The sequence below is a fragment of the Zonotrichia leucophrys genome, chromosome 5, assembly GCF_028769735.1.
Source record: "Zonotrichia leucophrys gambelii isolate GWCS_2022_RI chromosome 5, RI_Zleu_2.0, whole genome shotgun sequence".
NCBI lineage: Eukaryota > Metazoa > Chordata > Aves > Passeriformes > Passerellidae > Zonotrichia > Zonotrichia leucophrys.
This window is the reverse complement of record NC_088175.1, coordinates 15,234,210-15,259,343: the sequence shown is the minus strand read 5'-3', so window position 1 is coordinate 15,259,343 and position 25,134 is coordinate 15,234,210. Positions and strand designations below refer to the sequence as shown.

At 39.5% G+C, this 25,134-nt stretch overlaps 1 protein-coding gene across 2 annotated transcripts; it reads right to left on the bottom strand.

The window, feature by feature from the left end:
* Window positions 1-24,855, bottom strand: GTF2A1 (general transcription factor IIA subunit 1). Of its 2 annotated transcripts, none has more exons than XM_064713941.1 (9): window positions 24,611-24,855; window positions 17,486-17,587; window positions 15,641-15,845; window positions 13,280-13,344; window positions 11,098-11,173; window positions 9,696-9,829; window positions 8,488-8,808; window positions 7,507-7,596; window positions 1-4,507 (listed from the first exon to the last, which is right to left on the bottom strand). In XM_064713941.1, exons 1-9 carry the CDS (start codon window positions 24,638-24,640, stop codon window positions 4,400-4,402), a joined length of 1,131 nt encoding a protein of 376 aa, XP_064570011.1. In that variant the 5' UTR covers window positions 24,641-24,855; the 3' UTR covers window positions 1-4,399. The 2 variants fall into 2 exon arrangements, with proteins under 2 accessions (XP_064570011.1, XP_064570012.1); XM_064713942.1 differs by lacking the exon at window positions 24,611-24,855 and adding an exon at window positions 23,401-23,622.
* Window positions 24,856-25,134: the final 279 nt, after the last annotated feature.

Genomic DNA, 25,134 nt, shown 5'->3' with positions numbered 1-25,134 from the left:
GCAAACATTTTTAAATAACATCTTTAATTAAAGTTTTTGCAAAGGCAAAATATTAAACTTAAAATAGGTCTTAGTACATCAAAATACTAAGTTCTCTAATCGTATTCCAAGCATGGCCTTTGAAACATAATATCCTGTATATCACAGAGGAGCAACCTTGATCTGCAATTGTACAGAATGAATTTTACAAACATAATAAATATATTTACCCCCTTACACATAACAGTATATGTACAACAGCAGTTGACAATAGTAGCTCAGAACAGCAAAAAAGGATAGTCCCCCACTCCATAATCTATTGGTACCCTATGCACTCTGGAACATGTCTCATTGGATGACTGTACATATAGCTAACCCAAGGTAGTTTTTCCTGTTTCAAAAAGCTCCTTTTGTTCCACAACATCTAATCCACCAAATAATAATTAAAAAACACACTGCGTGAACTGCCTGAAAATGTAGACGACATGGAAACCAATGTACTGGTTTTTACACATTTCCCAACCAATCACAGCAATGGGAAAACGAGACTTTAAATGCCAGACACCAATACAGAACAATATGCAAGTTTCTTCATCTTGTATAGTCACTCATCTCCAAGTCTCAGAGGAACTCTAGTATCAGATAGGGGTGCATGGGTGGTGTGGGATGGCACACAGTAAATCCCACAGTGCTGTGTAAGGCAGCCCAGTATCAATCCAGTGTGCGATGCCCTAAAACCACTGTTCATTTCCTGGACATCTTATTGCATTCTATCAGGAAGCTTTTGCTTTGGGGGAAATTCTGGGGGGGTTTATTGTTTTGAAAGGAGCTTTTACAAATTAAGAGATTAAATCAATATAAACTTCAGTTAACAAGGTCTCTTAACTCCACTGAAATTAAGAAATTTTACTCTGGTAGTGTTATCTGGTAACATAATTACTACTAACTGTCAAGAGGTGAAATTATTTTCACAGACTCAATGAAGTTTACTTTAACACTCCTAATTGTGCAGCAAAAAGATAAGAAAATATTTATTTTAAAAAAATCAGTTACATGACACAACATATTTTTTGCTCTCTTCTAGAAAATGTGCTTCAGAATCACATATCAATCCTGGAAATAAACTCGGACCACAACTGTCACTTTAAATAGTGTTGAGGAAACTGAATGATGTTTAAAAGCAAGTTGTGAGTACAATGCAGGAACAAGGAGTATGAAATCTCAAATAAATCTTGTTGCTAACCAGCAACTGAGGGGGAATAAAACATATTTTATTTAAATAGTCCAATAAAGTTCCTTATGTGACTAAATTCTCTATTATCTCCTTAAAAGAAAACATTTCATTTTGTTTTCCACTTAGATGGTTTTAAATGATTGCACACACTAAAGCCTAACAGAATTAGCGCAAAAAAGTTGCTTTTCTGATTGAAGCACTGCGGGAAATTTACCCTCTCAGGAATCACTGTCATACTGGCAAAACAAGTATTCTGCAAACTGAAAAGGCACAAGACTCAATTTTGCCCAGTTGCTCTACCAGTTTCCATCAGCCATCATGGTTATAATTCTGAAGTTATCTTCCCCATTTTTTTTCCATCATAAAAAAGGTGCTCCATTATCTGTGCAAATTTTAACATAAGCCCTCTTGAAACCATTAATTGTTTCCATAATACTGAACTATTTAAATTGGAAAAAAAAAAGCGCTATTTCTAAGGGGGAAAAAATCACTTATGAACATGGGAATCCCTTGCCCTCTGAAAGGAATGGTTTCTTTTGAACCTAATGAAATGGTCTGTTCAGTTATATAATTAAAACCATGATTAAAAATTCAAGTATAATAATAAAATTAAGCAAACTACATTCTTACAGCAAGCTGCTACAATAAAATGAAATTAAAACATGCTTTTTGACTTAAAAAAAAGGAACACTTGATGTAGCAATAAGAGCACAGTTTGGTATGTGCATGGTTTGACTGGCTTTCCCAAAACTTCACAGATATTTGTATTTGAAGACAAAACCTATCTGAAAAGCATACCATACAATTAGCTTGCAAGAGGCTGTGCAAGTTCAGAAAGCTTCTAACATCCTTCAGAACAGTCTAAGCTTAATTACTTTTAAAGTTCAGCTACCCTTTAAAATAGAGAGGCTATGCAGCTTCTAGTATGTATGTGGGTGAGAAATATCACTAAGTTGTATGAAAACAAAGTGTTGTATAAGTAAACTGGCTTCCAATAGTATAAAAAGGAATCTATAGCTAAAGGGATGTTTTTATCCTTTTATTGGTTTGGTTGTGCAGCATTATGGGAATTTTTCTGAAGTCTACTACTTAAGACTTATTGGTAACAGACATGGAAAAAGTGAGGGAAGGAATTAGTTGATATATTATTGATTTTCTTGCAGTTGTACATAGAAGTGTCAACAGCGGTAAAAAAATAAAATATCTGCGTTGTTCAGAAGAAAGCAAACACCAATCAGTTTGAGATACCTTGAAAGCCCCCAGGTAAAAATGCAGTCTAAATGATGATTCCATTACTGAAGAATCAATTAGAAGAATCATCAATTAACTTTTCATAAAGCTTATGAATGTAGACGGCTTTCAAACAACCATATGGCTGTAGACATAGCCCACAGGCAGTTTCAGTCATTATCAATGAGAGAGCAGGTGTACAAAATCACAGCAATAAAACCTTCTTTACAATTTGTTGTGATTTTTCTACATACTACTGAGACTACAAATGCACTTGGAGGCAAATGAATCAGAGAATGAAAATTAAAGCAGTTGTTACATATTGCTGAAATACACTTGTGACTTTGTTAAATAATGTTTACAATATCTCATTCTCAAGCCAAAAATAAAGTCAGAAATCATGTCTGCTTCTCATGGTCTTAGCTAATTCAGTAAAAATTATCTTTGTTGTGTCCTTTTTTCATCAACTTTTCAAGCACCCAACAAAATGCAAAATTTTTTTGAAATGGTGAGCCACATGAACATTCCTTCCTCAACAGTTTCTGAAGTATAATGCCCATTCCCTCTCCTCATTCAGAAGTCACTGCATTTTCAAAAGCAGGGTTTGCAACCATGGCCCTATGCAGGAAGAAAAGCTCTTCAACTTCTGAGAAGAGAAAGGGAAGGAGGGGGGAATAACTTTGTTGCTTTTCACAAACTGAACACAAAAAACCCCAAACAAACAAACAATAAAAAAGGCAAGTGAAAAAGTGACTACACAAGGTTTAGTGCATCTGACTGCTCAATTTGCTGTAACCAAGACAGTCTAAAGATACTCTAACAAAATTTGTGTTCTTAAAAGCTGTGCAGCTCTCTTCATGAAATTATATGCCATCTGGAAACTTTAGAGAGATTAACTGCTGCAGGTAATTTCTGGCTGTACTTTTTAGTAAAGCAGATCTTTGATTAAGAGTTGCAGCCATGACGTTAGAAATTTTATGTGATTTTCTGTATTAAAAATTTAGTCATTCCTGTGGGTCTGTTGAATTATTTGTGGGTGTCTGGACTACAAACATAGTAAGCAGGTAAAGGAATGCATCTATTATGGCATTACCTAGATATTGGATTCAAAAGGTCTCCAAACCCTTTAAAAAATGTTTTTGTTAAAAAATCAAGGGAAACTCTTTTAATTCAGTGATGCTGAACCACCACAAAACAGCAAGAATATAATTAACAAGTTAAACAATCAGACTTTTGTGGGGGATGAGGTGCTTCAAATTTGAAAAATGCAGCCCTAGATAAAACCTATCACATGAAATTAAAATAATTTTGAAACATAAATCATTTTACCATTTTGTAACTGCTAAGAACAACAACCTGTTTATGGGGAACGGCATCGAAAACAACAAATAGATATAATAATTAATGAGCATATCAGAATTAAAAATATTTTCCTTATACAAGTTATTTAAAATTTAACACCTTAATTCTTACCCTTCTGTACAAAGCTTGCACGCAGTTTAAGTAAGATTCTGACCATCCTCACTACCAAAAGGAAGTGTTCAAAGCAAAGATTTGTACACACAATAAGCATTTTCAGATTAATAATCTATCAAAGGGAATAGTTCCTTCAATCAGTGGAAGAAGTATTTTAAAATCTTAAATCAAGGGCAGGGGGGACAAAGCCTTACATGCTAAATACCAGCTGTAGGTACCTGTATGTAGAATTGATAATTAAGGTATTCCTAACACACAAAACCAGCTCCCAGACAATGCTATAGCTGCTACAGTCCATGGCTTGCTCATCTGAAGTAGTGTCTTTGTTGCCACATTTTACCTTTGTTCCAATACTTTTGTTTATTTCTGATGTGCAGATACACATTTTGATTGGAGTATATATCCAAGTCTCAACTTTTCCTGCTTTTGTTTTGTTTTTTTCCTTTTACAGGGAGTTCTTTTGTTTTGTCTTTTAAAACTTCACCATTCTGCGTCCCCAATGGCTTTGGAAAATACATAATCTCTTCCATTAAGATTCATGATGCCATCTTTGAGATGAAATTTCCATTTGTTTTTACTTCTGTGAATCTAAGAACAAGGCAAAAACATTAACCTATTACTCTGCATCAGAAATAGGTAATAATGCATAAGTAAATTATAAGGGTAAGAAAAAAATAACTATTAGACATACATTACTGAATTATTAAAAATACTGAGTGTCACATCCAGTCTTTCCTTAAACTCCCCCAGGGGCAATGACTCCACCACCCCCCTGGGCAACCCATTCCAACGTTTAAACAACCCTTTCTGTGAAGACATTCCTCCTGATGTCCAGCCTACATGTTTAACTTAAAACTAAAGAAAACTGAACAAAATTCAGCCTAAAGGTTAAACTTGGCACAATTTAAAAAAACCCAAACCAACAAACCCCCCCACCACATACTTTAAGCACAGAGCAAATATTTGCTATCTATCAAAAACTGCATCTGAAAGACTGAAAGATACCAGATGACCAGATACTCAAAGAAAGCAAAGACTTTTCAGAAAGCTGAAATACTGTTCAAAAGGAAAGGTTATCATAAAATTCTGCAGACAGAACAAAGATGTAATTCTAGACCAAAGATGGTTCTAGAGGAAGTTAAAATTTTATGTAAGCCCTAAAACCAGGTAACCCTGCTATAGTTTTTCCAGTTTTATCAACCACGGGAAGTCTCACCATGTACCATTAGTGCTGTAGAAACAGCAACATGGCACCAAACAGCTTATGACCATATCACTCTACTCATTATTTCTAGTACTGCATGATCTGTTCTCACTTTAAGCTAAAAAAGAGACAGTCAGTGGCAAAAGATAGTCAGCAAGTAAATGAACAAGGAAAAGTCTGGCCTATATACACTACTTGCCCTACTGAATGGCATTCCACAAAAATCCCTCATCAGAAGCATTTGAGCTGCCATGAGGTTAGAAGGAAGGTCCTCAGATGAATAACTGAATAAAGATGAGAAAACACAGGTACGATCACAGTTTCTACAGCAAAGTAGAGTTCATTCAGCTAAGGTTTGTGCTGGTTGGAGTCCACACAGTTTAAGAGCTTACTAAGGATCTGAAAAATGACAAAATGTACTGATGATACAACCAGTTACTGAAGAGCTGCAGAACGATGTCCCTGCCCTAACTCATTGTGTAAGAAAACAATGGTGGCATTCAAGGCACATGAAGACAGTAACAATGGGAAAAAAATCAATTTCAATTTACACAGACAATAAAAGTCGTGGGTTTGAACTCACAATTTCAAGTCAAGAATGAGATTCCAATGCTCTAAGACTTTCTCACGAGAGTATCAGCTCTGTGTCCAGTGGGGCCAAAAACATACACAAACTAATGCAGAACATTGCCACACCAGCAAATAAATGGAACTGTTACCTGTGCTCCTCCCTAAACCTTATCTACCCTTACAAGTAAGATACAGAAAAATCAAACAGATCTGCAGAATGAAAGTAAGAGCAATCAAATATTTGAACAGCAATCAAACATTTGAATCAGGTACAAATAAAGTGCAGCTCTGATTTCAAAGACATGACTGAGGAGGGTTATGATCATCTGCAGTATCATAAACAGCACCAAGGAAGCAAAAAAGAAAAGACTCTTTAGAACTAGAAGGTATCATATCAAACTAGTGAATTCAAAAACGAGATGATCCTCCACACAATACATTTCTAAAACTTCTTGTTGCAAGGCAAAATTTTCAAGGGTTCAAAAATAATCAAATTGATTTCTAACAAGTAGAAGAAAAAATTCTCTGTTGGCCATTTGAAAAGAAGGCACCTTCTCTTCCTCAAGAGACAGTTCACAGAGGGATGTTTGTAAAAAGCTCTACATGAGCATTGCTACATGCCTGTTCTTGTCTCATAGTTCCAGAAGCACCTACCATCAGCTGATGCAGGGCACTGGGCGGGAGGGAACTGCTCAGATCTAAGCCTGCTCCTATACATTTTAGAGACAAACTGAATAATGATTTCTTGAAAAGAGATGAAGTCCTTTCAGAGTATGTGGCACTGGAAGCTAACAAGGGACACTGCTCCCTACCAAGTTCCTAACTTCTAAGAGGGTGAGGATTTCAGAGTAGTTCCTGTTGCTCACTTTCAGCAGCTCCCAATAAGATTTTCTACCTGCTGTTCTGAGGTCCCTCATTATTCCTTACAAATTGCCTCAAAACAGTTTTGGATTACAGTCTAGAGAAGACAGATGGCTGGGATGTAGGTCTTAAATTCTGTGTTGAATCTGATGGCGAGTCTAAGCAGAGTCTTGGCATAACTGAAGACTTGCTAACCCAGTCATTCTTTGCAGCACAGGAGCTTACTGGTTTTTTAACCCCTGCTTTAATAAGGATTCCTATTTGTTGTAGCCCAATTAATCAAGTACAGCAGAAGAAAAAGGAAAAAAAATCCACATCAAATAATCTGTGTACTACCTCAGCCAAAAGACTCTAATATCATCTAGACACATTTAAAAAGTTTCCAGCACAGATGAATCCAGGGAAAATCTGATCCCCTGTAATGACTAAATTCTTGCAAGACAGTTCAGCAGAATTTAAAGCACAACAAGCACAAGCATTCCACACTGCCATTTGATATAGCACAATGCATAGCACAGAAAGAGTATTCTCCTCTGGTAACCATTCCATCACCCAGAAAAGATACTTAAAAGATACTTTTAGTGATCAAGGAACAGTTTTCCACAAGTCTAAATCCTGAGGACTACTTTTTCTGTTTATAGCCACAATAAATGTACAAACTTAACAGTTCACCTCTCCTGGTCCCAGAAGACTGCCCTTTTATTAGAGGGCATAAAAAGACACTACAAAGAAAAATAAAATGCAGCCAATTTTTTCTAAGCTTTACCTATTACCAAGTTAAGTACAAACATAGTACACAAACCTGTTTTAAAAACAATAGGTAATTCTTACATTTCCACTCACATTATAGTCTGTATAGACTTATATATATACCAAGATACTACTTAAAAATTATAATTTGATACTAAGAACAGGGACAGTAACTCTTTGATTGTTTTCTGTAAAGATTTACCTTATCATACTGGCACACAACAACATTTTCTGTATCAAAGAGTTCTTGTCCTTCCTCATCACTCACGTCATCTTCACTGTTGAGAGGCTCCTGAAAGAAACACATGCACAAAGTTGTGATGGCTGGCAGGATTAGAGCTGTTACTTCAATTATTAGCATGAGGCTACAGTGTTGTCTATGAACTGCAGGACCCAAAATGCAATATTAGACTTTCCAACAGAGTGCTGATGCGTCCTACCCTCCCTCCCAAGAAGATACCCTTATGAATTTTAGTCTGGAACTTCAATGTCCAGACCAGATTCTAAGCACTGCAGCCTTTTAACACACATCTATTCCATTCTTGCTCCTTCATTGTAAATGTTCATGCAAAAGAATGAGATTTTCATTTTTGTAAAGCATCTAAGTGGTAAGAACCACTGGCGGAAGTCCAAAACCAAGCCAACTCAAAGACAAAATTAAGAATACTATGCCTGTTCCTGTCTCCTTATTTTATTAAACCAAGGTAAGATGTGTTTCTAGAAGATGCTTTATAATCAAATTTGAGTTCTCAAGCTCGCTCCTGTGCAACAAAAACTAATGGAATAGCCAATGAGATACAGGTAGACCACATCTGTCGGTCCCATCACTGAACCAAATGCTGCTCTCCTTTTTGTCTATCTTAGCACCCTGCTTTTGTACACACTTGGTCCCAAGCAGAGTTGACCATTTCTGTTTGCTCATGAAGGTTGTATGACTTCATGACTGACCTCTCTATAACATCAAAAATATTCCTATTGAAGTGTTTAAATAGTGCTGGTCACAGCTAATTTTTGCTGTGTCCCCCACACCCTCCCCAGCTGCACTGCTTTGCTAACACACGCAATTTCCACAACGCAAAAGGGGTAAAAGTTATACTCTCAAAATCACTGAAGTAACTGTATTATTTGATATAGACAGTTTTCCTTAAAATACCAACAAAAAACCCCATAATACTAAGTTTACCTCTTCAACTTGGCCATCTTCACCCCCATCTTTTTCTTTCTCTTCCTCTTCATCATCATCGTACTCTTCTTCCTCATCATCCTCTTCTTCAGACGATGTGTCCCCTGTTCCATCAACTTGGAGAACAAGTGGTGCTTGTGGTTGTGCCTGTTGCTGCTGTGGCTGCTGCTGACCAGCTGCAGGAATCTGTGCTTGAGCTGGTGTAGGGGCAGCCACTGTTGTAGGTATAACTTGAGTTTTATTTCCTGTAAACAGGATCTGCTGAGGCTGAATAATCACTCCTGTCTGCTGGGAAAGCCCTCCAGGGAGAGGAGCCAAAACCTGATGGAATATCACTGTAAGTACTGCGGCTGCTAATGTGACAGAGCACCACATCACAGACTCAAAGGAAACAATTAAAGCATATCAATCTGACTTGAACTAATTACAGAAGAGTTACAAATATTCCACTTATATCAGGTACATAATTTCAATTTTAATCCCATACATTCTCGCACTACTTGTTGTTAAATTTTCTGCATTCTGCATTACTAAATTTAAGAAAAAAATTTAAAAGTCTGTCCATTCTAAAACATGAGCACTACCACCACACCTGAGTTCCAAACACAGCACTGGAATGTTTTAATTCAAGCAAAAGATTATTTTAAGAAATGTTCTTTATAAAAAAATTCAACTCTTCACAAATTGTTAGTCATTCTTAAACTGTACAACTGTGCCAATGTGACTTTGTGCTAAGGCAGTTTCGACACACAGCTGACCCTGTCAATGAACAACAATCTTCCTAAAACATTGTATTTACTACTGAAATAACCAAGGAGTGTCAGTTTTAGGTATTTTATTCTGTGTGTGAGGTGACTCAGAATAAATTAAATTAATTTAAAAGTATGTAGACTACAATTGTGCACATAATATTACTCATCAGGAGATGCACAAAAGGAATTTTAAACTGCAGCCAATCAATATCTGGCAAGAATAAAAGTGACATTAAAAACAACATTTCAAGATTGTTCTTTATAGAAAAAAAAAAGCCCCACAAAAAAAACAACCAAAAAATCCGTGTCACACTTGACACAACCTTCTCTTTTTTTAAATTATTCTGTTTCTGAGTTTGTGTTCTAGTTCAACTTGTTCACAAAAATATAGTAATTAGTAATTACTATAATGTTTTTTTCTTCCAAGTGTACCTATTAAAAAAAAGTCTCCTTTACCTGCTGAATAACAGGTGCTTGTACTCCACCAGGCTGCATTTGGGGTATAACCTGCTGCTGTAGAACCACTGGCTGCTGTGGTTGAATAATATACTGAGCTCCATTTGCAGTTCTAACTACTTGGAGGATCTGGCCTGTAGTAAAATAAGTATCAAATTAAACAAATGTACAAGTTCACTTTTTAAATTATGTTAGTTTAGAAGCTCATTCCTGGAAGAATACCAATGGCAATTAAAAGAGAGAAATGCTTAAACAATTCACTTTCATCAGTGAAAAGACAGTATGCAATTCCAGCTGTGCCAGAAACAAAGAATAGGGTTGTTTACCATCTAAATATGATCATTTGTTTTTTACATTTCTTATCAGAAAGGTGGAGTAAGAAGAGAGAAAAAATTAAATTAGATAATCCCGAACTTTATACATTTCTCTCAGATGGATCTCCTGCTTTCCCTTCACAGCAAAATGCAAAGTCCTATTTACTGAAACAGTTCAATGTACCTGAAAGAAGGGACTTCCCCAGCCCTAGTCCAAGAAATTACTATAAATGTTCAAAACTGAATTATTACTACAAAAGTAACAAATGTAGGCTGCAGATTATTCTGTGCCATAACAAACATAGATAATTTCCTTAAGACTAAGAAGATTTTGATTTTTAGAAAAGCTAAACACTTAAATTTTATTTCAACTATATACCATTAAACATTATAGTGTTTAAAACAGGAGAGTTAAGTCCCAGGTGATCCTGGTGAGCATAGGTGAATTACTCCAGCAAAAGCAGCAACTAGATCTAGAAAATGAGATTTCCTAGGCCTTTCTTTACTTCCTGTGCAGTATAGAGTTATAATCAGGTTCATAAAATCAACACAACATGAAAGAACGTGAAATATCAGATATGCTGTTCATCAAAGTAACATTTAATTATATTCTAAATGCTTGGCATAACAGTATTTAGAAACTATAAATATGAAATAAAGCTAGAATTGCTAGCAAAATTCCACTTTGCATGCTTAGCAGGCATGAAAAACCTTAGGACATTACTCTTCTGAAGTCACAGAAGCAATGATCCTACTTCATAGTAGCTCAGTACCTGAACTTGGATCATGCATCACAAAGCTCAGAAATACACAAAGGGGAAATACAGCAACATCAATCCCTGTGCATCTAGAATTTCTCTAAGTGGGAAAAACCTAGACAGATTCTAACCTATAACACCATTAGGGCAGGACCACAAGATTGCTAAGAAAGTCAGTGAGCAAAAAGCGCAGGAATCAAGTAAAGAGACTGCACTACCTTGTTAGGGTGGATGGCCAGATCCTGCTTTTTAGCAGTAAATAACAGGAAGTAAGGCACAGAATGCTTCCCTCTTAAAACTACAGCTTGTTCTCAATATTAAGACAGTTACCTGAATTTGTAAGTATCTGCTGAACTGGAGTAACACCAGCGGGGAGAGCCAATGTAGCTGCAGTGGCTGCAGCACTCTGAAATACAGGAAAGGCGTTTTAACCACAAACGTAATATTGACAGTGTTTCATCCCACAACATGCTGCCTGAACATACCGAACTTTTTATTGCCATTTACGGTGTTTGCACACAAGTTCCTGCAGCTATTAAAATGAAGACATTTCAACTACATACATAGTACATTATACTACATACAAAAATTATTTTATTTTCCTTCTCTAATAGTAAGAAGACTGAAGCAAAATCACTAAATATCACACCCTAACTCAACTTGGTTTCTTGCTTTATCTGCAAGCTCAGCAGATAAACCTCTGTCTTCTCTGCTGATCTACTAAAACATCACAACACTGCATTGCTCCCGTGGCAAGTTCTGTTACACTTTTTCAAAGCAGCTAAGGCTATGGGCCTACAAATCTGAAGGAACATAAGGTACTGACTGAAGCAATGATTGTGTTGGCCTGCCTTGTTTTCACAAGGCACAGTAACCAGGTTTGCACTCTTCTTCAAGTCCCACATCACACAGCTCCTCTGAGTGAACCTACACATACTGTGTACTGACTGTTCACAGAAAGACTGATTTTTTCTCTCAAGACAGCTGGTTCAAAGATAAAGTGGAACTATCAATGAGTACTGATTTGAACCTGCAAGCAAACAGAGTTTCAACACAGTTAGGGGAGCTCCAAACACAAAAATCTGTATTAAGTCCTTAACTTGCAGAGGATGATGGACTTCTCTAGAGGCCTCTCTATTTCAAGGGTCCCACTTCAGCTGCCATGGAAAAGGCTACCTTCCCCTCCTCTAAGGGAACCATGGCCAATTATTCTTTGTTACTGAAAGGATTTAAACTTCATTACTGGGTAGAATGCGTATTTCCTGTTTGGAAGAAACAGTATCTCCCCATACTGTCAATAGAACAGCTACATCTCCCAAGATTAGAGATCACCACACAAAACTAAAATATGCTCTATGCATCCTCACATCCCCGACAAACACAGATGAATGAACTCTCATTACTCTCTGCCTTCCAAAATACTCAAAGTCTGTCAGATCCACTCTTTCATATCAACTCAAATGCTTCTAATAAACAATATTTCAAAATTGATTGTAACTCTTTGCTGAACAGTAGTTCTCTGTGGTAGACAAAGCATCAACATTTTGACAGCAGTAGAGTTTAAAAAGCTTGGCATAGTCATTTTTTCTATACCCTGAGATAAATTACACAGGACAAAAACACATTTAATTGTTGGATTTGTAAAGTTACAAATCCCTCTGAAATGGTTATCAAATGTAAGAAAAAAGTGACTTTATGTGCTCTTGGCTTGTAGGTAAATCATACTATTCAAGTAACAAAGTTCAGGCTCTTTTCTGTAGCAAGATCAGCAGAAAACAGGAAAGTAAGAGAAGGCTGGTTCCACTTCAAAACTTGTTGCATCATGACACTTTGCTTCATCGGCTTCTACCATAGAAGTGGCAAGAATTTAATGAATTCTGGTCATAATACACATAATTAAACTTATACTAGGGGTTATCTTCAAAGCTTTGCAAACAACTTATTTCTCTTTAAATTTAGCCAGGGCCTTTAAAGCAAGATAAGATAAGCAATATTAACCTCTAGAGATACAGAGGGTCAGAAAACTATACATGATCAGAGTCAGTTCTATATGCTGTTACATAATTAGTGAATGGAATTAATGTGACCAGCAAAGATCTATGTGAAATGCTAAATCATCTCTCATTTAACATAAAACAGCATATTAATGCTTTTTTCTGCATCTAGTAAATACATTATGTTTGCACCAGTTACTGGTAGTGTATTGGTATATAAGCATATCATCATGGAGATTCATACCAGCAGTATTCCAATTTCTGATTTTAAAAAAGTTTTGGTTAAATACATTTAAGCAAAGGATCAAAGTAAGCAAAAGATTTGTCAGCAGAAGTCATGCATCTCTGCTCCTAGACTGTAAGTGCAGCAGCAGAACTCAGAAAGGTGGCAGACGGGTTTGCCAGTGAGTCCTAAATTACTTTTAAGCATCTGATGACTAATAGAAATTTGTATTTACTGTTTAATCAAAACAATTTACATAATGACAGTGTAAGCCTGTATAAACTTCTTCTCTTACCATGCCTGATGCATTCATATGTGGTATCAGCTTGGAATCTGGCACAATAACCTGCTGCTGAGGTGCTGGAAATGAAAAAAAACCCAGAATTTAATGAAAAATACACAATCTGCCCAAATAACATCCAAGCCAGAGCAACTTAGAAAGATTATCACCTAAATATTAGCTGAGCTTCACCACAAAACCAAATACTAAGCAGTCTCTAGTCTTAGTAAGTTTTACTTTCAAGACAATATTCAACAGCAGCTCGGAGGGGTGTTATGACTACTTTGCCTTTACAGATCTTATTTCAAGGGCTTCAGTTACCTACTCTGTATCTAGGTAAAGCAAGATTGAAAACGTATTTCTAAAATTAGAGGTATTACTGAGATGTTGATAAAATTTATGATGCCCAATATCAGAGTTCTTCAAAAACAAAAGTTAACTCTTAAAACAGACTTAAGCAAGAATTATTCAAGATGAAGAGCAGCGGGATGCTGCAGTTAGCCTGAGCTATGCACAGTCAGCATAGCTTTAAGCTCATCATCTTCAGTCTCCTGAATGCAGCAAAAGCAGCTGAAATGTGATAAACCACCACTCCCACACAACAAAGCAGCTTTGGTGCACTAAAGGAAAGGCTAGCAAAACTATACCAACAACCTGTTGATCATCTGGAAGTGCATATGGTCAAGTTTATGGAACGAGCAGGTTGCCACTGCTATTATCAGTGACAGTAAACTTCAAAATGACAGAGCAATTTGAATTAATTTGTCATTGACAAACTGTTCTCTACCCAATCCTTTAAACAAATGACACTTAAGAATATTAGGAATAAGAGTTTCTAGGAAAGATTCTAGGGTAGGAAGCCTCAAAACCTGTAAAGAGATCTGAGGGCACCTCCAATTTTCAGGGAAATGAAGGAGGGCAAAAGATTAAGGAATGAACCTGTGGCAGGACCACAGAAAGGACAGCAGGAATCACCATGTCTATCATCCTGATCCCTGCCTGGGACTGCACCAGGTCATGTGAAGAGCTACTATACCATCTCCACCATGGAACAAGGAAGTCAAATAATGCAGAAAACTGCATCTCTGTCATGGAAGTGCTTTGATAACCTCATTTCATTTAGTCTCTGCGCTGTCATTTAGTTGTAAGCCGCAGCAGTGGGCAACAGTAAATCAGGCTGCAGCGCGTTACCAGGGGAGGATGCGGCTGCCCCGGGAGCACAGGGACCCCTCCATGTTCCAGCGCAGGCACCGCGGGCCAGCGGAGCCGCGGCCGCTCCGCCCAGGGGCCGCCAGAGGGCGCCCCCGCGGGGGCTCCGAGCCTCTGCAGCCGCTGTGTCAATTGAAAGACTTTCATCTCAAAATTAACTTTATCCCAACGCACAAAACTATTTATGTCTAGCCAAAATAAAAAGTGCTCTAAGAAGAACACTAGCAACCAACACCCATGTTTCCCTCCCTGTGAGAAAAGTGCCACAAACCAACCACAAAAAAACCAACAAGAACAACATCATGGAAAAACTGATCACATCAGCTCTATACTGTGTTGAATACGTGGTGGTTGGGTTTCGGCTGGTTTTGGGTGGACACAGTGAAGGATATCAATTCGTATCTATCTTTCATGCCTATAACAACATAGGTTTTCTGATCCATGAAATCTGACAAGAAGACTGAAGTCTGTGACTACCACAGGTACGTATTTTATGTCACAAATTTAATACACTGAAAACTCAATCAAGCCATTCATAGGTGGCAGATATGCTTACTCAGCATATATGCAGTAAAATCCAGTAGTATTTATTTCAGTTTTCAACTGAAATTATAACAGCTGAAAAAAATTTTTCATTAAATTATTAATGAACACATAAGACAGTTATTACAAGAAACAATACAGTTACGCCTAGCTAAAATACACCCTGTACATCCACATGTACACAATGTGCCATCTTTTAAGACCAAAAAAAAAATCTACATATACTCAGACTATTATACAAGTATTTTTCGTGTCCTAGCATTGAGTTATGCCAACCAGTAATGGTTTTTTGAAATAATTTGCTCCTAATGACATTACCGCCTCATGACTAAACTCTCAATTGCTTATACTGGCTTGAACTTAGAGTTGCTAATGGAATTTTGAAAGTTGTGCATTCTGAAAGCATGTTATGTTACAGATGACCAAGAGAAGAATCCAGCTTTTTCAAAATCTTCTAAAGAATATGATTTAAATACCAAAACACATTTCCCCCAGCTTTCTTGACCCATTGAACAGAGGCCAAGTAGAAAGACAAAGTTAACCACCAGAGAAGCATCCAGCCCTAGATTTAGAACATGCTAAAGAGCTGGACTAACTTCAGAGTGTTTAGAGATGAAGTCTGACCTTGCTGAGATGCTGGAATAAGGACTTGCTGTGGCTGAGACTGCTGCTGCACAGTCTGCTGCGGCTGAGGTGTGTGATGGTGGTGGTGATGATGCTGCTGTTGCTGCTGCTGCTGCTGCTGTTGTTGCACCTGCAATAAAAGCTGCTGCTCTTCTGAATGGAAGCCATCTACGGCCTTAGACTGCATCAGCTTGTTCTCCCACAGCTAGTTTGGAAAAGGAAACAAAAATATCTGTGTATCACTTTTACTCTACAGGATTTGTAACAATTTAATGACAGTTCTGCAAAACTGAGTTTCACTGTTTATTTTGTGCAAAAAGCCCAAAAAACCTTCAGGCAGATACAGACAAAAGATAACTCCACGGAGTTAAGAAAAGGAATTAAATATCTCTCTCCAGTCCAAGATTAAACTTTAACATTCTTTCTTTCTTCTAAGTGTGGAAGTTTCACAACAACCCTAACAGAAGCATGAACTGAGATAAACTAGTAACTTTAAGTAAGACTTTAAGTTTTCCATTTTCCTATATTCCTTCTTTCTTAGCTCTTTAATCACAAAAATAATTCTTTATTACAGCTTTCCTCAAGCCATTTCTCCTTGGAACTCCTCAATAACATTTGCTAAAAGACTACTGCCTCCTACAACAGAAGCTACCAGCATACCTAATATAATGCCTCTCTACAATCATTTATACAGTTTCTATCACAATATTAAATTCAGCTTCTCCAGCCCTACAGTTCTTTATGTCAGCTGACATGTCATCAAAGGACAGACAGAGATGCAAAAAAGCAGCTCTTGTAAAAAGAGCAACAAAGAGTATTCTGTAATACATTAAGAGTCTAGAAGACTACAGGCACTCAGGATTCATGATTTGAAAATCTGCTTAGGGCTCCTCTTCAATACTTCATTTTCCTTCTTGTCTCTTTCCTCATTAATTTTTTCTGACATCACTTGCAGAACACATCTGTGACACAAATACCACAGCTCTTTTTTTATAGCTCTCACTGTGTTTTCACCAAGACGGGTCATGGTCTCATGCGAAAAGTCTTCACCTGTTTCTGTCTAGATAAATTCAAAATTTGTTTCCTACTCCATCCATTTTTTAATACTTAAAAAATATTGTGAATGTGGGATACCATGCTCATGAAGAACATGATACAAAAAGTCATCTGCTTTCCCAGTTTCCTTTCTTTTTGCTGTTTTGTTTTGCCATTTTTTCCCTTCACCTATGAAGGGCTTTTTTTACTCCTGAAGAATTTGAAGAAAGCTACAGAAGACCCACTAGAACTCAGGTTAACATCCTGCCCTTATTATGGACCTTTGATTCAAACCCACTCCATGTAAAACAATTCTGAATCAGAGCTTCTGGCAAGCATGATGCATACAGTGGGATTTATTACATAGCAACCCCCCCAAATGACAATACCTTTGAAACTACAAACCATACATGCAAAAATCTGACCATATATCTAACAATGCAACTCTTCTTCAGAAAGACAAAAACATCAAGAAAACAACAAACAGGGCAGGCATTTTATTTTTCCTGCAGAGAAACAAAGAACTATGTGTCTCTAAAACAAGCATATTTTCGCCTTTTTAAAAAATGCAATGTTTTGGGGATCAAAGTAATACTGCATTCAGATGACTGCTGTCAGATTAGGGAAAATAACAGGGTGAGCAGATCTACCTATACAACAGTGCAATTCAAATTACATGGGGATACAGATATGCAGATTGCAGTGTTTAATTAACTAAATATTAGTACTTATACTGTGAACAACAGTAGCCAGATTTGGAAACTAACTGCTGTATTGGTCTATTAACAAAAACTTTGAAGTTCAACTTACTGTTTTGAGTTCCATGAGAACTTGTTCATCCACTCCTTCATCCAGAAAAACTTCTCTGACATCATTAATGACATCTTCAATTACAGACCTGTACAATTTAGGCTTTAAAAAAAACAGCAACTAGTCAGCACTCTTTTGAAAAGAATCTGTCACTTTAATATTAAGATAAGATTTCCCCCCACAAAAAACTGCATTTCAGAATACACCACATGTCTCCAAGTGACTGAAATATCCAGGAAGGTATAAATCAGGAAGAGCAGTTCAAACAAGGTGAAATGGGAAGGGACTGCTCACGATATTCTGTGACAACTACAGCACAAGAGTTATCAAGCCATGAAGAGTATAATTTAAAAGAGACAAGGAGATTGTTTTCCATTCAGTTAATTTGTTTTCTGCTTGAAAATGTAGATGCTAAACACGCAAAAATGCTGAGATGAGTGCAAAATGCATTAAAGAACATTTGGAGTTTGAAAGTATATTAAAGACAGGAAAAGAAACCTGTTAGTACTTGCATGAAGTATGGCTTAGAATGATCTTGAGCTGAAAACCACTGAAGGCTCAAAAAATGGGAAGGATTCCTGTGAACATCCTGTTCTTCCTTACATACTTGTTTTCAGAAACTCCTTAAGATACTAGGTTAGACAGACTCCTGTTTTCAATCACTACTCATGCTTTTACATTCTGCACTTCTCATGGGGAAATACTAAAAATATGCTGTTATTATACTGCTTTCACACCTAAGCTATGAAAAAAAGTAAACTGTCAGTTCACTTTAGGTTGCCAAAAGAAGTTCTGGAGCCTCCATTCGTGCAGACACTCAAAAGCCATCTGGACATCATCCTGGGCTCTAGCTGGCCCTGCTTGTGCAAGGGGGCTGCAAGAAGACCTCTAGAGGTCCCTTCCAACATCAACCATTTTGTGAACTTTAAAATGAAGGTACAATTTAAAATAGAGAATGCAAACATTTAACATTATCAATTAAAACACAACACTTAATTCATAAAACCACATGGGAACTGCACTATGCACATGCTGTACCTTTTAAATAGTACAGCTGAGACCTTTCATTGTATGTATGAACCCCAATGGGATTTTGGCTAGGCTTAAATATCTGTGCTATCTAACTGCAAGGCAGCCCTACAAGCTGTAAATTATGGTTGATAATCTTGCAGCCTGCAAACCACATATACTTCACTGCCCAAGGTTGCTACTTGGCCTGTGAGTACACCAATTTTAAACTGAGAAAGAAAAGCAGCCACAACTCTCTCGAAACGGTCATTCTCCTCAGCCCCAGTGCCCAGCTCCCTTAAGCAATAAATCCAGACTGATCCCACACACATCAGAAATGTTGTATATATGGAAAACAACCATCCTGTACCAGTGCAGTGGGTTTGGTACTCCAGGAAGGCTGAGCCTCCAATGCACGCACAGGAAATCTGCACCAAACACAAGCAGATAGTCCAGAGGTGCAAGAACTACACAAATGTATTTAATGCACTGAAGCATTTATTTTATACACAGACATTTTCTTCATGTATTCCAGAAGTGCTGAATTTGTTGCAGACATGCTAAAAATTGTATTTCACATGTTATGGAATTGTTATACCTAAATTATGGAAAAATGTAGGTAGACTAGTAGCCCATGATTTACTAATCCAGGGAAAATTTGAGTGGTGTCAATAAGCGCAAAAAAGAAACTGAGTATCTTTACTTTTAGATGTAGAAGGGCGAAAAGGGAAAATAAAACTTGAGAAAATGCATAAAGATTACAAGGGAATAAAAGAACATATCTGGAACCTGGATATAAGCAGTCTGATGGCTGCCTAGTGCATGATGCCCTTATTGCTTAAAAAAGCTCCGCACTGGGGCATGCTCAAGTTATTTTTTTTGTTACAACCCCTGCCCCAGCCCCTTCTCCCAAAAAGTACAAAAATAAACCAAAAAAGTCTCAACAAAACCCAACATACCCCTCCATGTTATTAATCACATTTTAGCTTTAAAACATGCTGCTGCAAATCAAGTAGCTGAAATGTTATCATTCATCCTTTTATTATTGGTTTAAAAAAAAAAAACTACTAAAAATTTCTGGCTTCAAGTAACAGAGGAAGTTGCCATCCTTGACAACTACATTTACAGCAGCTATGTCCACAACTTAATTTCTTCAAAAAAACCAATACATACCATAGTGTATACTCTCTTATCCAGGTTTGAAATACTGCATTAACTGAGTTTATAAACATTGAAAGAGACTTTCAAAGCCAGACTTCTCTTGAGTGCTCATATTTTAAATCTGTGTAATAACTCAGAAATACCAAGCACCATTAACAGGATTATGTTTCCATTTAATTCATAACATGCAAAAAGACATTCTACTTAATAACATTAAGTCCTATTATTTCTATAATTAAACAAATTGCATAAAGCTTATACAATTCAACTAGCACGGAAATACTACTTAGCCTATTCCATATATTGTTCCTTATTACATTAAAAGCATCTGTTCCTTAATGCCAAACCACATTCTGCAAATAAATAAGCTTAACCTCAAGCATGTGAGTTACTTTATTTAAGTCAAGAGAACTACCTGTATGCCTAAAATGATAATCAAAATTCCTGCAGGATGGAGGGTGCATTTTCTCCTTTAATCCTCATCTCCCTAAATTACCTATTAGGTCTACTTTTCTAATAAAATAGATTTTACACAAACAGGCCCTAGTAATTTCCACCAGTAACTACTTCCTCCTGTGTCCAGTCAGATATTTTTGTAAGGTTTATTCACAGAGCCTTCCGAGTCTATTAAGCCCTAGAAGAAAGATACCAACATTCAGGTACAACAAACGGACTCCACAGCCCAACAGTCTGCATGAGAATTTCCTTTTTTCCTTAGAGAAATAAGAGAAAAAACTAATTCAAGCAGTTATTGGTGTCCAGTGTCCAGCATTAGCTTAGCAAGAGCTCAGAAAGGCAGGGTAAGAGCACAGATGTTCACTCTGCCATTGCTGACACAGGATCCCTCTGCACTACTTCCAATAGCCCAAGCAAGCAGGTGAGTGCTCCCCCAAAGGGGACAGTCCTGCAGGGCTGGAGTGAGCTGGGTGACATGAGGGTTACCCAGCCCAGCAGCAGCCTGTACATACACCTGTCCTTCTGCATGAGCCTCACAGTGCACTGGATCTCAAACTGGGTCAGAATTTTCACACTGGTTCTAATCACACAGTAATAGACACGATACACTCATGGCTCTGTGATTAGGAGGAAGAAAAGAGAAAACAAAACATGTGCATGCTTATAATGAAACAGTGTCTGTCTGATTTTACCTGTACACATTTATATAATACTGAGAAATACCCTGTTCACTTGAAATTCTCTTTTGTACACTCCTACTGAACATCCAGCCAAGGTGGAACATCTCCCCTACTGGGGGCAGCAATGCCTTCAAGAGACATTCACAGTGGAATTCTGCAGAGAATCACAGAATGCTCTTTTCCTACCTCAAAAGAGGCATATCCAGTAAAATTACAAAACAGTCTTAAGTTCCAGACTTTAAAAGAAAGCATACTGTACTGTTTTTAACATACACTAAGAGTTAGGTTTAAGCAATATTTATATGATGCTGAAGCTGTTTATATAAGCCATCTAAGAGTCTCAAGTTGAATGACAAAACTATTTGCATACACCGCTTACTCAAAAAACAAACACTGCAATACAATTACTGAGTAAGTCTTAAGATGGCATAGTAGGTGTGCTTTCCACTAAGTTTCTGCATTCAGTCAGAGAAAGCAATGTGAACAAATGGAAACTTTAAAGATTGCTATTAAAATAATTGTGCTTTCATCTGGTTTATATTAAAGTGCCTCCCTCATAAAGAGTACATTGCTGTAAATGTCAAGCTCTTTTAAGAGCAAAATACTCAAATCACTCTTCAATAAACACTATTCCGAGCACTTACTACAGATTAAAGACAACAATTAAAATTCCTGATTTATTAGATACAACCACAAACACATAGAAGAAATCTGGAATCTTATTATTTCCCCCTCCAGGAACATAAGGGAATGATTATATTTTACTTTCTCTTTGCATCTTGAAAAGAAAACTCTTGAGTATGGTGACACTGCTACACGCAACTCCAAATCCAGGAGCAACCAGCAAGCTATTTTAAGAAATGGCACATGTCTTTGGGGGCTTACACTTCCTACATTCCTTCCGCTTCAAGGCTACAAAAACTGCAATCCTCTGTAATTATTATCACAACACTTGGGATTTCAGGAATGTGGATTTCCAATAACCAGGATGTTATGGAGACACAGACCACAGCATGCTCTGTACATTTGACATTGGTTCATTCCTGTTGCTTCTGCAGCTCTCTCTGAAACATGCTAATCTTTCTCCCAGCTGTGCAGGTAAACCGGCCACAGGCAGCCAGCAGAGAACACTGTAAAGGTAACTACTTCTAGTCACAATTACACCAAAGATGTGTATTAAAAAGTAACATATATAATCTACACTGTAAGCATTAAGATTTGAGTTTTTATGCTGTTCTGGACTTTTACAAATGTATTACCTTTATCACACATAAAATCTTATACTATATATAGCTGTTAACATCTATTATTTGTCCTTTATTACAGAGAACAGATTTTTAGCAATTCAGATTTGATCAGATGCTGATGTAATGCCATTGACACACTGGGGTCCTAGTCCAGCTCCTAAAGTCACATGGTTGCAGCACTTCAAAACGTTCCTACTCATCTTTGGCAACCCTTGGCTAAGTAATAGATTTCCTACTACTGAATGAGATCCAACTTGATAAAATTGTACGATTTTACTACCTAACTGAAAATTAACCTAAAGCATACCTATCTGAAGCAGACTCATTTTAAGCTTGGCTTTTACTATTCCAAACATTGACAACTTTCAAAAGAACTTCCAGTACAGAATTACAGTGAAAGAAAAGAAGTCTTAATAAATTGTTGAGTCAAAAATATTTACAAGTCCTCTGGAGATTATTCAACATGCATATTTTTTTGCAATTCAGTACTACCCCAGTCAAGAAAGAGAAGAAAAACCTCTAATTTAGTACACAGAAATAAAACCTTTTCTTACAATAAAACTACAAATCGGTAAGTTCATAACCAGAAGGACAACTAAGATTCAAATCATACACATTCAATATGCATCCTCCTGAGTAACTGCCCTCCGTGTAACAGCTGACTACTTTCCTAGTTTTCTCATACAAAAGCTGACAAAATATCGAAGATGTTTCCTTGCAATTGCATAAACCTAACTCACAAACATGCCTCTAACCTTTCAGATTAGGAAAAGAAAACTAAGACACTTTGCGTTTTCTATTGTATATTTTGTAGTATACCAAACACTGTAATGAAACTAAGTAGTGAATATGCCAAAACCACTGCTTCTGCCTGGAATGCAATAAAATATTTGTACACTTTAGGCACCAGAAACACACATAAATCATTGAGCAGCATCTGCAGCCCATGACCCACGAATAAAACTTGAATATTAACTTCACTTTTGGGGAGACAGCTGTAGTCAGACCTTGGCAATGCGCCATAAAATAAATACCACAACTCTGCTTGATACACTGGCTAAAAACCGTTTAAACACTGCTTTCCCCAGGCAGCAGAAAAGCTACTTTGAAGACTTTACAGGAGCACAGGAACGTGTGCGAGCTGTACGCCAAGGACAAAAAACCCCAAACCCTGAACAAACAAAAAAAAATCCCACAGCAAAACCCAAAACCAACCAAGCAAAATAAATTATTAAAAAAAGAATTTAAAAAAGGTAAAAAGGGCAGAACAGATTCAAACACAGGAGCAGATGAAAACTGTCTTTGTGCAATGCGTAGAAGCACAAGAAAGCCCATTTGCACGGGCTAGGAGACAGCCTCGCACCCGCAGAGCACCGCCGCTCCGCAGCCCGGCGGGGAGAGCGAGCGGTGGGCAAGGCCGGCCGGGATGCAGGACCAGCCGCCCGTCTGCCTCCCAGCCTCCGCCGCGGACGCATGCACCTCCCAGCCCGCGCTCCGCGGCTCGCTCCCTATTTAAAGGCTGATGTGGTGTTTAAATGGAGAGGCGGTGACGTGGGGCTGGAAAGCACCTTCCCATCCTAGCAGAGTCTATATTAGAGAGCGGCAATAGCGCTATATAAACAGGGCAGCCACAGGGAGGAGGAACACAAGGAGCAGGGAGGCAGAAAGGCAGGGGGAAGCCATGATGGATCTGAGAGCCACAAACAAGGGGGCCGAGCCCGCCGCCGGGACGCCGGGTTTGTCTCCTCCAGCGCTTCGGGGCGGGGGTCGCGGCCGGGGGCGCGCCGGGGAGCGGAGCGGCGGCCGGGGGGGCTCGGTGGCAGCGCAGGGCTGTGTGACTGCTTGTTGCAAACCTCTGTGAGTACAAGTGCAGCAGCGAGCCACCCGCCAAGGTGCAGAAAGCACGAGAAGGGAACGGGGGAGAGGTTTGGGGATTTTTTTTCTTTTTTTTTTCCTTTTTTTTTTTTTCGTTCTCTGTTTTTAAAATAAATACTGCCTCGCTCGCCAGAGTTGAAGGCTTTCACTCGGCTTAGCCGATCCGGCCGGAGTGGGATAAGTGCTTTTCAACCATCGTCTCCTTCTTACAAAGCAACATAAAATGGCTCCAGCGGAGCCCAGGCGGGCTTCCCCGACACCGCAAAACCGAAACCTGGCTCGGGCGCCCCTTCCCCTCGTCTCGGGGCGGGCGTTAGCGCCCGCGCTCCTCCAGCTCTCGCCCCTTCCCCGGGCGCCTCCCGCCGGCGGCGGCGGCGCCCCCCGCCCGACGGCCCTTCCTTCCCTTCCCCGCCGGACCCCCGGCCTCCCCGCGGGGCCGCCCCCGGGCCGCCGCCCCGCGCCCCCACCGCTCCGCTCCCGCCGCCTCTCTCCCCGCCGCCGGGCGCCACAAGTTGGCTGCCGCCGCGGGGGCGAGGCTGCCCCGCGCCCCCCGCCGCCCCTGCCCGCCGGGGGGCCGGGACCGCCCGAGGCGGGCGGCGGGAGGGAAGGGAGTGCGGGGGAGGGGGCGGCGGGCCCCGCCGGCCACCTCCGCCCGCGCTGCCCCCGGGGCCCCCCTCGCCCCCCGACCCGGTCCTTACCACGGGGTTTGTGTTAGTCGAGCTCGCCATGTCCCGAGCCCCCCGGGACGCCCCCAACCGCGGGGGGGAGTCGCCCCTAAAACAATAAACCTGCCCGGCTGCGTCCCCCCAGCGCCCGCGCGTTCCGCCCCGGCTGACGGGCGGCCCCGCGGCCTGTGCCGGGCTCGCTCGCGGCCCCGGGGCTGCAGCCGCCGCGCTGCCGCCTCGCCCCTTTATATAGCGCGAGTCGAGCGCTGCGCGAGCGGCCGGCGAGCGGGGGACGCGGGCGGGGGGGGCGCGAGGCACCGCGAGAGCTGCCGCGAGACCGCGCCGGGACCGGAGGCGTCACGTGGGTCGCCCCGCCCCCGCCGCCATGACATCTATCGAGGCGGAAGTGGCTGCGCGGGGCGGCCGGGCCCTATCGAGGCGGAAGTGGCTTCGCCTCTCTCCGGAGCGCCGTCCCCGCCCGGCGGGTAATGTCACGGGGCGCTCGCGGCAGGCGGCGGCCGGGCGTTCCGTAGTCGCGCGCGGGACGGGGAAACAGA

Bases quoted from the DNA above. Each gene is read 5' to 3' on its own strand.
- GTF2A1 (XM_064713941.1), bottom strand. From the start codon at position 24,640: ATGGCGAGCTCGACTAACACAAACCCCGTG. The intron at 17,588-24,610 runs GTAAGGACCGGG...TTTTTTTTAAAG, and splicing joins CGACTAACACAAACCCCGTG to CCTAAATTGTACAGGTCTGT. The intron at 9,830-11,097 runs GTAACTGTCTTA...ATTTTACTACAG, and splicing joins GCAGATACTTACAAATTCAG to GCCAGATCCTCCAAGTAGTT.